General features: G+C 35.9%; 1 protein-coding gene across 1 annotated transcript in view; it reads right to left on the bottom strand.

Annotated features, from left to right (window-relative positions):
• CNTLN (centlein) overlaps positions 1-18,455 on the bottom strand; it is a 421,047-nt gene that overhangs the window by 138,240 nt on the left and 264,352 nt on the right. The window contains 1 exon segment of the mRNA XM_037797049.1: positions 17,069-17,604. Within this exon segment, the coding sequence (XP_037652977.1) occupies positions 17,069-17,604 (536 nt within the window).

The following is an 18,455-nucleotide window of genomic DNA, read 5'->3' as shown; positions in this document are numbered from 1 at the left end:
GAAATCACAGGAGTTGAGGAGAAAAGTCTGCACAAAAACAACAGAACAGATTCCTGGAGTAGAAACAGAGGAAAAGAAACTCTCTCCTGGAGGTGAAACAATTGCACAAAAAGCTCAATGTTAAAAAAATTGGACTGCATATCCAGGGCAAGAATCAGACGAAGCACTGAGAAAATCTGAATAGTTAAACACAGGATATTCTACAGGTCTAGAGTAAGTTGGGCCAGGCATTAAAGGAGAGCATTCACACAAAGCCAATCAACTATAAAATACTAGACAAGAGGGAGAAACGGACCTTCAGAGTTACCCCCATCAAGATAATCAGATGCCTAGACAGCAGCAAAAAATTGCAAGCCACACTAAGAAATAGGATGATATGGCCCAGAGAAAGGAACAAATTACAACTTAAGAGGAGATCCAGAAGTTGGAAAAACTAATCAAACATGTTCAAAAAAATCTCCTATAAGAATCAGCATACAATTGAACAAGAAAAAGGCACATGTCCTTATAATGCATGTGCAAAATATGAAGTGATAAATAAAGTGGGACAAAAACAATATAAAGAGGGTAAATGGGGATATGGGAGCAGAGAATGCATATGCTATTGAAGCTACGCTGGTATCTTGTCAAATTAGTAGGTTATAGATGTGGGTTGTGTAACGTAAACCCCAGAATAACCACAAAGAAAGTATGTTAAACATATACAGAAACTGAAATAAGAATCTTCCCACTAAAACTGTGGAACTGTAACCTATAACATTCCTTGAAATTTGCTCTCTAACTACTTGTTAAATTGTACTTGGAAAGTTACCACGTCTATGTAAATATGTTATAGTCCACAATAAAAAACACTGTTAAAAAAAGGGATTAGTCAGATATATCACATCAATTATATAGAAAGGAGTTTGTAATAAAGGAAAAGACAAACAAGGAAAATATATGACATATAAAAAACAAAAGACAAAATGGCTGAAGTAAGTACTCCTTTTATAGTATAGTAACACTGATTATTAATGGATTAAATTCCTCAATCAAAAGACACACATTGGCAGAATAGATGAATCATGATCCAAAAATACATTGTTTACAAGTGACTCATTTTAGACCCAAAGAAAAAATATGTTGAAAGAGAAGAATGGAAAAAGATATTCCATGCAAATCGTAACCAAAAAAGAGCTAGGGAAGCTATGCTAATATCAGAAAAAAAAAAAAACTTTAAGTCAAAAGCTGTTAACAGAGGCAAAGAAGAACTCTATATATTAATAAAGCTGCAACCCTCCAAGAAGAAATAACAATCATAAATATTTATGCACCTAACCACAGTGCCCCAAAATATATGAGGCAAACACTGGCAAAACTGATGGGAGAAATAGACACCTTTATAATAGTTGGATACTTCAGTACACGACTCTCATCAATAGATAGAACATCTAGAAGGAAGATCAATATGGAAACAGAGAACGTGAATAATATGATACATGAACTAGACCTAACAGACATATCTAGAACATTTTACCCCATAACAGCAGGATAAACATTATCCTCAAGTGTGCATGGATCATTCTCCAGGATAGGTCACATGTTGGGTCATAAATCAAGTCTTAACACATTTATAAACATTGAAATCATGCAAAACATCTTCTCTGATCATAATGGAATGAAGCTGGGAATCCATAACAGGTGGAGAACCAAAAAATCCACAAATATAAGGAAGTTAAATAACACCCTCCTTTAAAAAATGAGTGGTAAAGTAAGAAATTGCAAGAGAAATCAGTATATATCTTAAGGTGAATGAAAACAAGAACATAACATTAAAATTTATGGGATGCAGGGAAGGCAGGGAAAGCTAGAAGAAAGGACATGGCTGCACACCTGGAGGAATGAGAAAAAGAACAGCAAACTAACTCCAAAGCAAACAGAAAGAAAGAAATAACAACGACTAGAGCAGAAATAAACAAAATTGAGAAAAAATAGAAGAAAATCAAAAGTTTTTTGGAAAGATCAATAAAATTTACAAACCATTAGCTAGACTGACAAAAACAAGAGAGAAGACACAAATAAATAAAATCAGAAATGAGGGGGTGGGCATTAATATGGATACCACAGATATAAAATATATCATAAGAGGATACTGAGAACAACTGTATGCCAACAAAAAAGATAAATGAAATTGACAAATTCCCAGAAAAAAATGAACAATCTACACTAACTGTACAATAAATAGAAGACTTCAACAAATGAATTACAAGCAAAGAGATTGAAATCAGTCATCTAAAACCTCCCAACAAAGAAAAGCCCAGGACCAGAAGGCTTCACAGGTAAATTCTACCAATCATTACAATAAGAATTAATACCAATCCTGCTCAAACTCTTCCAAAATATTGAAGAGGAGTAAATACTACCTAACTCATTCCATGAAGCCAACAGCACCCCAATACCAAATCCAGATAAAAATACTAAGAAGAATTTATCTTATGAATATAGATGTAAAAATCCTCAACAAAATACTTGCAAATCAAATCTAATAGCACATCAAAAGAATTATACACCATGGACAGGTATGCAAGGGTGATTCAACATAAGAAAATCAATTAATGTTATACATCACATCCAAAAAAAAACCAAGGGAAATAACTTATTGCCAGAGCAGTTAAGGCAAGAAAAAGAAACAAAAGGCATCCAAATTGGAAAGGAAGCAGTAAAACTTTCCTTATTTGCTAATGACATAATCCTATATATAGAAAGTCCCAAAAAATTTACAACAGAGGTACCAGAGCTAATAAACAAATTCAGCAAAGTGACGGGGTAAAAGATAAATATGCAAAAATCAGCAGTATTTCTATACACTCATAATAAGCAAGTTGAGGAGGAAACCAAGGAAGAATGCCATTTACAATAGCAACTAAAAGAATCAAATATCTAGGAATAAATTTAGCCAAGGATGTAAAGGACTTGTACACAGAAAACCACAAAATGTTGCTAAAAGAAATCAATGAAGACCTAAAAAAAAAATGGAAGGCCATGTGTGTTCATGAAGTGGAACACTAAATAGCATTAAGATGTCAATGCTACCTAAAATGATTTACAGACTCAGTGCAATCCCAATCAAAACTCCAAAGCCTACTTTGCAGAAATGGAAAAGCCAATTTTCAAATTCATTTAGAAGGGTGAGGGCCTCCAACAGCCAAAAACATATTGAAAAAGAAGAATGTATTTTGAAGATTCAAACTTCCTTACTTTAAAGCATATCACAAAATTGGAATGGCTAGCGGTAAATACCTGAAACTGTCAAACTACAACCAAGAACCCTTGAAATTTGGAGACAATTGTATAATAATGTAGCTTATGAGGGGTGAAAATATGATTGGGAAAGCCATGTGGATCACACTCCGCTTTGTCCAGTGTATGGATGGATGAGTAGAAAAACGGGGGCAAAAACAAACAAAACAAACAAACAAAAAAAACTAAAGGAATAATGGGGGTAACAATTTGGGTGTTCTGTTTTTACTCTTGTTTTTTTTATTCTTGCTTTCACTTTTTCTGGCACAAAGAAAATGTTAAAAAAATGGATCAGAGTGATAAAAGAACAACTATATGATGGTAATGTGATCAATGGATTGTATACTTTGGATGATTGTACGGTATGTGAATAAATCTTCATAAAAAATAATAACACATATCACAAAGCTACAGTGGTCAAAATAGCATGGCATGGGTAAAATGATAGATATATTGACCAATGGAATTGAATTGAACTTGAAATAAACCCTCACACCTATGGCCAACTGGTTTTTGACAAGGCTGCCATGTCCACTCAATAGGGAAAATGTAAATCAAAACCACAATGAGGAGGTGGGGCAAGATGCTGGAGTGGTGAGATGTGGAATTCATTTACTCCTCTAGGGCAGCTGGTAAACAGCGTGGAGCTGTCTGGAACAACTGTTTGAGAGCTTTCTGTGACCAGACAGACATTGTACACCAGCCTGGAATGGGTAGAGCGGCTGAGATCATAGCGAAGAACTAACTGAAAGTTTCCCTGGTGGCCTTCCCCCACAGTCACAGGAGACAGTCTTAGAGCTAGATCCTCAAGAGAAAAAGGAGCAGTCCCTTCTGGGAGCAAAGAGGGAGGCTTAATTAACAAATTCAGACAGATGAATAAAAGCTCTGAGTAAAGATAAATCATGAGCAAGCATGAAAGGAACAGGGAGTTTTTGCCCCAGCAGAGAGAAGGCAGGGCTAACAATAACAACAACAACAACAACAAAGAGGCTTTTGGAGTTGGAGGAGTTCAGAATACTGGAAAAGGGCTGGGTCCTAAGGAAAGGGGGCACATAGAAACAGGTACCAACTCCGGCTCTTGATTGGCAAACTCATGGAGCTGGTGTCTGGCTCTGAAAAGGGTTTCTTTCCCTTTTCTTTCTCTCCATTCCTTTATTTTTATTTTTATTTCTATTTTTCACTTTGCAATAGCCCGTTAGAGCTGCTGAGCCTCTCAGGTTTCAGCATTGTCCCAGGCAAGGGTGGAATTAAAGTTGTCTGAGTCAGGTGAAGGAGATAATTCCCTAAAGAGCTTATCTTTAAGTAGTCTCTACAGGGAACAAGGGAAAGTAGCTCAGTAAAACTACAACTGTGGCTGTAATCCTGGCAGAAAGGGGGTAGGGCTCACAGAAAAAAAATGAAATAATAAAAAAAGAATAAAGATGGAGGCTTTGGAGTCAGCCAATCTCAGAGTGCTGCAAAGGGACTGTGCCCCAAGAAGGGGTGTGCATGGCACTGGGTACCAACTCTGGCTTGGACTGGCAAAACTTGAAGGTTGGGGAAAAGCTCTGAAAAGGGATTTATTATTTTTTTTTCCCTTTTCCTTTTTTTAGCTTTTCTTCTTCTTTTAAAACTATTCTAAGTAGCTCACTAGAGAAAGCCTCAGATATTTTCAACTGGCAGCTGGACCCAAGCAAGGGCAGAGCTAAGATAGGTCTGAAAGGCAAAGCAATGAGTCAAGTGGGGGAGATAATTCCCTAAAGGGCATAACTACCCCAAGAAAAGGGAGGTGGGTCGGGCCCAAGTGGTGGCCCTCCTTCAAAGAACTCAGACCCCAGGGACGGGAAAACAAAAACAGTTTGATTCAGTCACACCCCTGGCAGGGACAGAGGATGCTGAGAATGAGAGGCACTGTGTCTCTTTACACAGATGGGGAGCTGTGGGCTGACAAACACCACAAGCTGGACAGGATAGGAAAAGCACAGAGTGTAAAGGCTTCACAGGAAGGACTGACAACCTGCTGGGTCTCATTCTCAGGGAAACTTGATATGGATTACACCCTTCTCCTGAGACCTGGGCTTGTCTGGACTGGGAAAATCTGATTGTGGTCAATCATATCTGAGTAGACCCTCCTCAAAAAAAAAAAAAAAAAAAAAAAAAGGTTCCATATAGGCAAGGCAAGAATAAGAAAAACAAGAGATGGAAACTTCTGATCAAGTGAATAAAGGTAGGTCTTAATCCATACTACTGGAAGCCTTATAAAGAGAAGAAATTGGAAGCAAAAAGTATGAGAAGGCCACACAGAAAGAAGTCAGAAGACAGCAGAAACAGGAAGAGCAAACAGAGAGAGGGTTGGAAGGTGGAAGAGAGAGAGAGAGAGAGAGAGAATTTCTATGTAATGGGAAGTAGAGATACAAGCCAAGCCAAGCAAGGAACTCCACGGATTTGACAGCCAGCACCTAAATGCTCTAGCTTCCAGATGAAAAGAAGCCTTGCCATTATCTTCATTTTGGATTTCTTGCCTCAGAAAAATTCCTGTTGTTTAAGCCAACCCATTGTGTGGTATTTGTCATAGAAGCCTGGCAAACCAAGACATCTAGCTTCTTCATTATGTTGTTTACTTATCCTTGGTAATTTTCTCAGACTTGATATGCCTTCAGTTGACAGAAAAGTGTTCAAGTCTTCTGTTATTTGTGTATTTCCATCTATCATTCCCTGCATCTTCTCTAGTTCTGCTTTATGACAGTCATTGCTATGTTCTGGATACATAAATATAAACTACATCATCATTAGAAATCATAGCCTTTAATAGTATAAAATGTCCTCCTTTGTCTGTTTTAATGCCCTTTAGCCTAAATTCTACTTTATCAAATGTGAAGGTTGCAACTTCTGCTTTCTTTTATTTCAGTTTGCAAGGTACATCTTTCCCATCCTTCTGTTTAAATTCTCTAAATCTTTGTTTGAGATGTGTCTCTTAAAGTATAGCATTGGGATTTTCTTTATCGGCCAGTGTGAAAATCTTAATGGCTGAATTTCATTCATTTTCATTTTTAATATGACTGATATGTTTGGCCTGAGTTCTGTCATATTATTATGTATGTACATAGTCTTTCATCATGTGGTCCTTTATTTGCTTTCTCTCTTTTATATCTTTTTACATTTAAGGAGACTTCTATTTTTATCCCTGCTATTACATTTATGAAAATATCTTTCTATAATTCACATACTTTCTTCCTCCTTCTCCTCCTCCTCCTCTTCCCCCTCCCCCCTCCTCTTCTTCTTCTTCTTCTTCTTTTTGCTATTGTCTAACTGTTCCTTACTTTGAGCAATATTGAAATCACCTGGTAACTTATATACCTTCTCTCCACTCTCTCAAGCATCTAATTCCCAGTAAATATTTATAAGATAATCAATGAGCTTATTCTACCTTCCATTGACTCTATCCATTTTACCCTGCCTCGTTTTGATAACTGTACTCTAAATTGCCTTAGCATATAATACAGACTATACATACTATACTATCTCCCTTACAAAGTATTCTTAGTTCTACAGATAAGTATGTCATATGTCATTAATACTCATCACCAGACTATGTCAATGTCTCTCCCATCATTTTGGTTGTATTAAGTTCATTATCTAAGAGATAAATCATGAGGGTCTTGTGGAATAATTTGCCTTTAGCCTTTATTCTGAAGAAAATTTGGCTAACTATAAATCCTTGGTCACATTTTCTTTCCATAAATATGATATTACGTTATCTTCTAGCATAAACATTGCTGTAAAAAACGTCCCGTGACAACTTGTTTCATTTTTTTATTCACTTGTAAGTGACTTAGTACTTTTGTCTCAAGGCACAAAACCTTCTTACTGCTCCATACACCTTAAAGTCTAATAGTTATATTAGAATATGTTTTGGTGTTTGCTTATTGTTCTGGATTAAATTTTCCAGGTATGAAACTGCCTGCTCCATATAAAGATTCTGACCTTTTTTCCCCAAGAAAATATTCTTGAATTAAATTATTTTATTACTTTTTCTATTTCAACAATTTGGTTTTCTTTATAGTGGACTGTTATCATATGTAGGCTCTTTTTTTACCTATCTTCTATAGGTATCTTTTATTTTTTCAATCCTTAGGATCACATTCTTCACATCTTTTCTCATATTTTCCCCAACATAATGAAAAACTTCAAACATACTGAAATATTTGCTTTACCACATATTTATCCACCTATCAATCCATCGATCTATCTTATCTTTAGCTGCATTTCAAAGTTACAGACATCCTTATACTTCACCCCTAAAATTCAGCATGAACCTTATTAGAGTTAATATGTGCTCTTCTGTATAAGGCTTCTTTCACTCAGCATATTTTTGTGATTCATCTGCGAAGTTGTGTGCACCCAAAGTTCTTTTTATTAAACTAAGATTTCAATATATGACTATATCCTTCCCTTATTTTATACCCTTCACCTATTTTATATATAAAACTTTTTTCCCTTTTCATTTATGTTTTTATAGCAATGCTATTTGATTGATTCCTCTTTTGTTTCATCTTCATTTCTAATATAATTTTTTTTTGCCTTTGAATTCCCTTTTCTAACTCTTTCAAATCTTCATTTCCTCTAATCACCTCATTTCTGAGTTTTTCTAATTATTATTTATATTTGTTCTTTCATTATTTTAATAATTTTAATGTCTTTCAGTGTGTTTTGAAATATTAAGTTACAATATTTATCTGTTTTTGGGGTATGTGGGCATGTGTTTTGGAGGTATTAGTCTCCTCATTTTCTTTTTTTCTCATGTTGAATTTCATGGGATTTAACTGCCATCTTTTTCTGTTACTCATTTTAGTTGTAATTAAATTTCCTGTAATTTTAGATGGGAGGGGTAAGCCAGGACAGTTTTTCTAGCTTCACATCTCTAGCATAACCTTTTCTGTTATATTTCCATACTGAAAATTGCCTTGTTTATTATATTAACAAACATTTATCTTGACTTTCACTACTTTTTTTTTGGGAGGGAGGGTGCCACTATCCGTGTAATGCTCAATTTGGTTTCTATTTGCTCTCCTCATTGTGAGGCTTGGTTTGGTATGGATGCTTTAGTCCTGCAGTATGGAGAATAGGAGATCACCTGTTTGAGTACATCAGAACTTCTAATGGTTCCCTTAAACTCTCTGGGAATGGATTCTATAGAATCCCCTCCTAGTTTCAGTTGCTGTTCTAAGACTGACCTGCTGCATTTTCCAGCAAACGTCTGTTCAGGAATTTTGTATTCTTCTGTTCTCCGGCCTTGAAACATCAGCTTGCTCTCTCTTGATACCATGCAGATCTGGTAGCTGGCCTCACTCACCCGTATTTTGCATTTGTCAACATGGTACTGTTGTAGATGTTACCCTTGAGTTTTTGGTTCTGCCCGTCTAGTTTTTGTTTTATTGGGGATTTATCACTGTTGCTGCTCTCTTCTCAACAGTTGCACATATTTAAATGGAAAATAATTGTTGGCAGAGAGGACATGGTCTTATTCCAACTCTGGGACTTGCCAGAGATTCAATATACCATCTCTGTTTGTCACATACATAACCAGAAACTCTGGTTTGTTGAGTCATAAGCCTAAGCCATCTGTATTTCCTGTTCATATCACTGCCCATTTTCTATTGGATTGTCTTTTCTTTTTAAAATAACAACTTGTAGATGTTCTTTTAAGATTTTGGATGTTAGACTTTTATCTTCTTTATGTGTTAAATATCTTCTCCCAGTAAATCATGTGAATTCTGTTTTTATACTGTCTTCTGTCATACAGATGTTTAAAATTTTATTAATGTTTTCCATATCTGGCTTCTGCATTTTCATGTTTCACTTAAGTATGCTTTCTACTCCTGAAGGTTATAAAGAAATATTCTTGTAATGTATTTTAATTTTCTAAAAATTTTCACTCTTCCACTAAATCTCTAATCCCATAGAATTTCTTTTTATGTACTGCATTAGGTAGTGAGAAAGATAGTTAATAGGTATTGTAGAATAATTGAATAAATGAATTTAATCACTTACACTTCAAAGTCTGCTAAGCATATGGTATGGACTTCCATCAAAAACTTAATAAATGAAAGATGCCCTAATAGTTTATCCTAATATAATGTGACAAGAGATTAACTATAGACAAAGTTCTATGGAATCCAAGTCTAGAGTAATATAGGAATACAGTGGAATCCCTAAAACAGGATTTTTGCTTTGAAAAAGTATGGTGGTGTTGTCATCAACATGGCGATGTAAACAGCTACTGAAAACTTCTCTCCAGAGATTCAATGAAAAAAAGGACAATTCTGAATTGTTTGAAACTCTGGAGGAGGATACACACTGGAGAAAGACCCTGCAAATGCCGAACTGAAGAAAGAGAAGAAATATCAGGCAGGAATTTTCCATCCCAGACCAGCTGGTCATCTCCCCTCCCCCTCACTCGGTTTCCATGTGGGAAAGGCACAGAAATGGCAGGCTGGAACCCTCCCATCAGGGACACAGATTTTAAAATCTCACAGCAGTGAAAAACAGCCTCACTGTTTGAAGACCTGGTGGATAGGGGAGGAGATTTCAAGACCCAGATCAGTGAGGGACAAAGAGACACAAAACGTGAACAGAAACTGCATTTTCAGCCCTGGGTCTGAAAGCCTTTCCCTGAACCTTGAGGGAAGCAGCAGCCAGTGGCCATTTCCTTGCCTTGGAGATAGCTTGAGTCCTGGGTTGGCTGAGGGAATATTTTGCGACAGGTGGAATCCCACACTGAGCCGGATTTGGGCCAGCAAAGTGAAGATATTGGAATCCTGCAGTTTCAGCACAGCTGGGTCATACAAAGCCTGTGCTCGGAGGTAAAGCAGCCTCTGAGGATGATTAGGTTGCTGAACAGCACCATCTGCTGGACAGTTCAGAAAGTGCAAGGGAAGAAAATACTTTTTAAAAGATGCTTCAGACCCTTTCTTAGGAGGACAAGAGCTGGTCTACATGCCCTGTATGGAAACCCAGCCCTGTTTTGGCTGAGAAATAGGGATGACTCAACTGTTAAAGCAGGGCCCCCAAACAAACCCAGGTCTTGCTAGCTGGTGGAATATAGAGCACCACTGGAAGCCAGCAGATTTGTATTACCACACACAGTGAACTTGCTGAGGTGCGTGGTGCCTACCTCCCATCCCTGTGGCAGGCCACAGTGGACATCTAATTTGGGGGGGAGCGGGGATGGAACTGGGAGGCAGAGCCAACCTGAAAACTGGCCAGGGAGAAAAAAAAGAAAGATAGAGATAAAAGTCAACCTACAAGAAAACCTTAGGAAAAAGAGAGAAAACAACCTCCAGGATAAACCAATCAAGAAAGTCAGACACCTAGACAGCAAAAAATCATGAACCACATCAGGAAAGGGAAGATATGGCCCAGTCAAAGGAAGAAACTATCATTTTAACTAGATTCAGGAGTTGAAACAACTAATTATAGATTTTCAAACAAACCTTTTAAATCAAATCCATGAGGTGAGAGAGAATGTGACAAAAGAGATGAAAGATATAAAGAAGACACTGGGTGATCTTAAGGAAGAATTCATAAGCTTGAAAAAACAAATGGCAGAACTTATGGGAATGAAAGACACAATAGAAGAGATGAAAAACACAATGGAGACATATAACTGCAGACTTGGAGAGGCAGAAGAAAAGATCAGTGAGCTGGAGGACAGGACATCTGAAATCCTGCAAACAAAGGATCAGACAGGGACAGAGAAAAGAATGGAAAAATATGATTAGAGTCTCCGGGAACTGAATTACAACATGAAGTACACGAATATATGTGTTATAGGTGTCCCAGCAGAAGAGAAAAGTGGCAGAAAGAATAATAGGGGAAATAATAAATGAAAATTTCCCAACTCTTATGAAAGACATAAAATTACAGGTCCAAGAAGCACAGCATATCCCAAACAGAACTGATCCAAATAGACCTACTCCAAGACAGTTACTAATCAGACTGTCAGATGTCAAAGACAAAAAGAGAATTCTGAAAGCAGCAAGACAAAAGTGATCCATAACATACAAGGAAAGCTCAGTAAGACCAAGTGTGGATCTCTCAGCAGAAACCATGGAGGTGAGAAGGCAATGGTATGACATATTCAAGATACTGAAAGAGAAAAACTGCCAACCAAGAATCCTATATCTGGCAAAACTGCTCTTCAAAAATGAGGGAGAGTTTAAAATATTTACAGATAGACACTGAGAGAGTTCATGAACAGGAGACCTCTTCTATGGGAAACACTAAAGGGACTGCTACAGACATATAGGAAAAGAAAGGAGAGAGGTTTGGAGAAGAATGTAAAAATGAAGATATCAGGAGATAGAAAGAGGGTAGAGATCGGACATTTGATGTTGAAGGAGTATAGAATGTTCTAGAGGATTGATTGGAAAGAAATGGAAAGCACAATGCTGTGTGATGGCAGCACAATACTGTAAGTATACTGAGAAAAGATGACTGTGAATACGGTTGAAAGAGAAGGGTTAGGGGTCTGTATGACACCAAAGAAAAGATAGAAGATAAAGATTGGGACTACATAACTTAGTGAAACCTACAGTAGTCAATGACTGTGATTAAATACACAAATATAACAATGTTTTTGCATGAAGGAGCAGCAAGAAGGAATGAAGTCGTAAGTTATGCACAAGTGAATGGTCCATGAGGATAGCAGTGAAATAAGCCAGAAATAAAAATACAGACATTATACCGCCCCACTAATATGGACTAATAATGATGTGCAAACTCTGAGAATTGAATCTGGGTGCACGAGTTATAAAGGGAAGCCTTATGTAAAGGTTCCTAGATTGTAAGCTCTTACAGCAGTCACATCTATTCATGAGTTTTAACAGCTATTTCTAAATTTTGAGATTCTGAGCTGTTTGTGTATGATATGGTCAGTCCCTGGAGCTTTGGGTGTCTGTGTGGAACTGGGGACTCAAAGCCAGAGTTTGGCAGCTGTGAGTGTTGGCATGGCCCCATTAATCAACTGTTAAAGAAACTGAAAAGGAGATCAGACTTTGATTGGAGATATGAACGAAATGAACTTGCTTGAGATTGGGGTAGATCAGACTAAAGGGTAGAGGATGATATTTACCATGTTTTAAAACTTTGGCTTCTGTGTGGAACCAAAGGAAGAGATGGTTATATGATGCAAAATTTATATTTTCTGTAGCACATTATATAACTTGTATGGTCAGTTTACTCATATGCCGTAATTATTTGGAACCTTGACTAGGAGTGAGATCTTGTTGGTTTGTACAGGTTAGCATGAAGCCCTGATACAACCCAGAGTAATTTTGGCAGAGAATAAAACGTATTTGCAAAGCCCTCTTGAGGGACTGGGGAAAAATGTGGAAATACTTAACTTCCCCTGCTGGGGAATTCCTGGTATTCTCACAAGCACTGGGGACCACCAGCTTAGTAAGCTGATCACTTGATCTCGGGGCTTGCCCTTATGAAGCTTGTTACTACAAACAGAGGCTAAGCCTACTTATAATTGTGCCTAAGAGTCACCCCCAGATATGGTCTCTCTCTCTAAGCCAACTCTGCAGGTAAACTCACTGCCCCCCCCCGCACAAGTGAGATGTGACTCCCAGGGGTGTAAATCTCCTTGGTAATGTGGAACATGACTCCTGGGGGTGAGCCTGGACCTGGAATCATGTGATTGAAAAAGCCTTCTGGACCAAAAGGGGGAAGAGAATTGAAACAAAATAAAGTTTCACTGGCTGAGAGATTTCAAATGGAGTCGAGAGGTCATTCTGGAGGTAGCTCTTACGCATTATGTAGCTACCCCTTTTTGGTTTTTAATTTATTAGAGTAGTTAGAAGAAAATATCTGAAACTGCTGAACTGTAATCCAGTATCCTTGATTCTTGAAGGAGACTGTGAAACTATATAGCTTATATGGTGTGACCATGTGATTGTGAAAACTTTATGGCTGACACTCCCTTTACTCAGTATACGGACAAACGAGCAGAAAAACAGGCGCAAAAAGTAAATGAATAAGATGGAGGAGAGGGGTATGGGACATTTTGGTCTTTTTTTTTACCTTTATTTTTATTCTTATTTTTATTTTTTTGAGTAATGAAAATGTTTAAAAATTGATTGTGGTGATGAATGCACTACTATCTGATGATACTGTGAACAACTGTTTGACACTCCGAATGATTGTATGGTATATGAATATATTTCAATCAAAAATTTTTTTTAAAAAGTAAATGGGGGAGGGATATGGGATGTTTTGAGTGTTCTCTTTTACTTTTATTCTTATTTTCATTTTTATTTTTCGTACTAATGAAAATGTTCAAAAATTGAATGTGGTGTTGAATGCACAACTATATGATAAACTGTGAACAATTGTACACTTTGGATAATTGTATGGCATGTGAATATATTTCAATAAAATTACATTAAAAAAAGAAAAAGTTATGGACACACCTATTTTGGATAAATTTAATGGAGAATGCAGAAGAATCAGGATGTCGAAGGGAGTTTAGTAAATGTACAGGTCATTAAAAGCATAAGAAGAATATAAAATTTTTCAAGATTAAAACTCTTTGTAATTATAAAACTAATCGTTCCATTAGCCCTAAAGATGAAATCTGGATAAATTTAAAATCTGTTTGAATTAAATTGTTTTAGTTTAATCAAGTTTACTATGAAATATATATGGGGTATCCATCTGTAGAGAGTCTATAAACAGCAACAAATTGTAGGCTTAAAAAAAACTTAACTGGCAATCTGGGGAAGATAAGTATTTGTTATGTGAGACAATCCTGTTTCATGCAGGATTTTTAGTATCCCTGGCCATCACTCTGACAGAAAGTAAATAACATTTCTCCACATTTACAACTATTCCAAGGGCAGGGGTGGGCAGAGACAATGACTCTTTATTAAAATAATAATGGTAAAGACTCATGTAGTATTTCATATGTATTAGGCACTATTTTATCTCACAATACATCTATGAATCTGGTCCTCTCATTATAGCCATTTTACAGGTGAGGAAAGTGAGGCACAGACTGTCAAGTAACATGCCTATGGTCAAACAGGTAGAAAATGTTAAGAGTCAGAATTTGGACAATGGCAGTTCGGCTATAGATCCATGATCCCAACCTCTACTATTCTCTAAATAATGGTAGAGTTGGAAGCAACTGTTTACAAAAGGTGGTGATGTGAATGAACACACTACATTATAAGTGAAAATAGAAAAGAGAGAAAAGGTTTTAGAACTGAGTTTATCAAAATGACATGATACTACTAATACAAAATTTAGAGGGAAATTCAAGGTGGATCAGTGTCTTTTAAAATAATTTGGATGAGAATAAAAACACTGATAGGAAAAGAGAAATATTTTCTAAGTCAGCTGTAATAAAGACATGGAATTATGAACGCTTATGATGGGTTTGGGGAAAGTAACCAGGCAGTCACTCTTTTGACAATTAAATTAAAGAATTTAATGATAAAAGGAAACAAATAGAAATCATAATGTACTTAATAAATTACAATGTCTGTGCTTTTCTCTACACATTTCACTTTCTCTTTCTTTAATTTGATAGGGATAGAGTAATTCTGGTTTTCTTTTTCAAAGTAGAACAACACCTGATTATCACCCATCACTACATGGGTATGGTCTTTTCAATACCATTCAATTATGGGGAATAAATGCTAATAAGGTAATAATTATATAATCTGGTATTTTATAAAGACTAAGTTCTATTTTTCTCAGTATCCAAGTAACTTTTTTATATTTCAGACTATGAGAAGCCTAAAAGAAGCAGAACATTCTGACATCCCTGAACTTCCACTCTCTGATTTCTAATTGTTTGAGAATTCTTTGCAGCTGAGTGATTCCTGTGAGTATTCTGTCAGGTTGGAAATATAATACCATCCTCACAGTGTACAATAAAGTTTCACTGCTAAATAGTTTGAATGACAATCCTATGTTTTAAGGACATCTGATACATCTCCCAAAATATGGAACCCTTGTGCACGTGCATGAATATGAAGAAGTTCGAACTATTTTATGTAACTTTCATGTATTTACTCATACATACATCCTCACACATGAGGAAACTACATCACTGTTTACCAACAATTAAGAATGTAGTAGTAACAAAAGGCTGAGATATAATTAGTAAGAAACTAAAATCTTCTTGAAAATATAAATGCTTAGGGTTTTAAATTAAATAGTTTATCTCTAATGCTTTTGAGGGAAGCAGAGAAGAGGAACCCTCAAAAGAAGTTACAGAAAAATGTGAATGCATAATTTGGTTCTTCTTCTGCACTTTCAGTAAATTTGTTTTTTGGGTTTATCTACTTGCCTAAGGACAAGGAGCTTAACCTGATGATCCTTTAAGACAGTGGTTTGGGAACCATCCTCACAATGGAGTTGTGGGGAGCTTCAAAAAATACTGAAAAAGCCATATGGACCACACTCCCCTTTGTCCAGTGTATGGACGGAGGAGTAGAAAAATGGGGCAGAAAAAAAAAGGCACCCAGTGTTCTTTTTGACTTTAATTGTTCTTTTTCACTTTAATTTTTATTCTTATTATTTTTGTGTGTGTGGTAATGAAAATGTTCAAAATTAATTTTGGTGATGAATGCACAACTATATAATGGTACTGTGAACAACTGACTGTATGCTTTGTATGACTGCATGGTATGTGAATATATCTCAATAAAAATGAATTATTAAACAAAAATATTGAAGCCTCTATAGCAGATGGTCTGGACTTTGGCCTGGGCTTTGATTATAAGATCCCCAGGTGATTCTAATATGTTTTAAGATAATTTTCAGTTCTGCATCTATGATGAAAAACTATCCAGAGGCAACTAGACTCTAAAACAGAACCACTTTTTGGGATTAAAAAAAAAAAAACCTAGGAAAAATTAAATGAAATATATGCCATTATAAAACAAGGCAAAATTTTAAAAATTATGGCAAACTGTCTTTTATCAATTTTGGCAGCACTGAACTTCCCTGGTGTCTAGGTTTAAAAAGAGGTGTTCCATCTTTCATTTGTCTTTGTGGTTTTACTGATGTGCTTCAAGTATGTATCAGAATGTAAAACTAGGGATAAGGGAAAGAAATATTATAGATTTTTAGTATTCTCCTGTAGCTATTCACTAGGGGTTATATAACTTAAGACTAGGAATCTGCAGAGCTATAACATTAAAGAACTAATTTTTAACCACCATTCAATTAAAGTTAGTACAATGACTTTGCATAATACATACATGAAATAATTAGTGAAGATGGTTCTTAATTTAAAGGATGTTAAACAGCTTGTAGACATCTGGTAACAAGCTGAAATGGGTCATTCAAAATTTATCTAACTAAATTAAGGGGGAAAAATGTTTCTCCTCCCAGGTGGACATGTCACAAGATAACTAAACCGACTTAGTAAGCTTGCCTGGGAATCCTTAGCTGTCAATGGTGAATATGCAAAGGGCCAGCAAATTAAATCAACCTGCCAAACTGTCAATTTCAAGCCTCATGACTGCATGAAAATAGCATCACTGGAAGAAATCAAGCATTGCCTTCTTTTGGGTTTCCTGGCACCTATTCAAATACTCATGCAGTTGTGGCTAATTTTGCATGCAAATTTTAGTCAATAAGCTCAGAACAAGACCTCCCAAGATATTTCAAAGGATCTGACAGTATTTTTTCTGAATACCAAATTGACAGTAGTTGAAATTCAATCTCCTTGCCAGTGCTTTACATATGCACAGTGTCCCCACCACAGAACTAAGTTAATGAGAGCCCTTACCTGCTTTCACTCACATCCTCCCAGCCATCCTTACCAAGGTTCTCAAACACATTGCTCATAACCTTGATGGAATGATTGAGAACAGTGTGGTGATGACCCACAGAGAACTTCTTCTTGGCAGCTTTAAATTTAACCTTGGTCGTGGTTGTCTTACAATTGTATTGTCCAGATCTCACTTTCGTGGTGCCCATCTCAGATTTAGCTTTGTCTGCTGTATGCTGTAGTTTCTCCATTAGATTCATCGGCTCTTCATTTTCATTTTTCAACCTATTAGCTTCTGCCACTTGTCTCCTTAGGGAAGTGACTTCTCTCTCCAGCTTACTGATTTTTACTTGAAGTTCAGATTTCTCTTTTTCTACATCTTCATTCCTCTTTACTAGCTGTTCCAGTTCTTTTTCTCTGGTTTCTGCACCTTCTTGCTGCTGTTTTAAGAGTGATTTCAGGAAATCATTTTCGTTCATTAACTTTTTATTCTCTTCTTTTAATTTTCTTGACATTTTATCAAAAGATTTTATCCTATTTTCCAATTCAATTACCTAAACAAAAGAGTACAATTTATTCTAAAAACCAAATATATAATCTATTATATTTTCATCTTTCATAACTTATGAAAATAAAATTACTTTAGAACAAGGACAAAATAAATTGAAAGTACTTAATTTCTAAATAATTCTGAAATGCAAAAGACAAAGAAGGTTAAAATAAGTTAAAATTCTACAGAAAGCAACCCAACTCTAAGCTGTCAACTGAGAAATAACAAACTAAGCTGCAAGGCAATAAAGGCATTTATATGGGGTCACAAAACTGCAATTTGGGGAGCACAGATTCAGGCAGTAACCCAAATTGTGTCCTGACTTGGTATTTCCAGGCAAGGGTTTTTATATTTCCAGAGGAAAACAATTTACAAAAAAAGCCTAAAATACATACATACAGAAACTATATTAATAACAATATTTTCTTCAATATTCAATAATCATATGAAAAACTGACTAAATGCACAATATTCTGAGTCTGCTTTTTCCAAATTAGAAAAATGTAATTATAATAATGATGTGGTCCTTAGTTTATATAATAAAGAAGTTTTTACCGAAAAAAAAATGTTCAACAATTTCAAATTGCAATCATTTCAAGATTGTTAAATAATTACTTTTTTCCCATTTAATTCAATAAACAAAGTTCATGTTGTAGGATGAAGAAATACCAGCGTACAATTCCTGATCTTAAAGAATTTCAAAAATTTTTTGAAAAGACAGATATTTGCATAAATAATGATAGATATGATTTAAGTGCCATAAATCTGAGCATCAAGGAAAGAGCAATTAATTTTAATTCAGGAAGTACAAAAATTTCTTGGAGGACTGGATATCTGATTCAGATCTTCAATAAC

The sequence above is a fragment of the Choloepus didactylus genome, chromosome 10, assembly GCF_015220235.1.
Source record: "Choloepus didactylus isolate mChoDid1 chromosome 10, mChoDid1.pri, whole genome shotgun sequence".
NCBI classification, from domain to species: Eukaryota; Metazoa; Chordata; class Mammalia; order Pilosa; family Megalonychidae; genus Choloepus; species Choloepus didactylus.
Note: the sequence above shows the minus strand (reverse complement) of the source record. Positions and strands in the feature narration are given on the sequence as shown.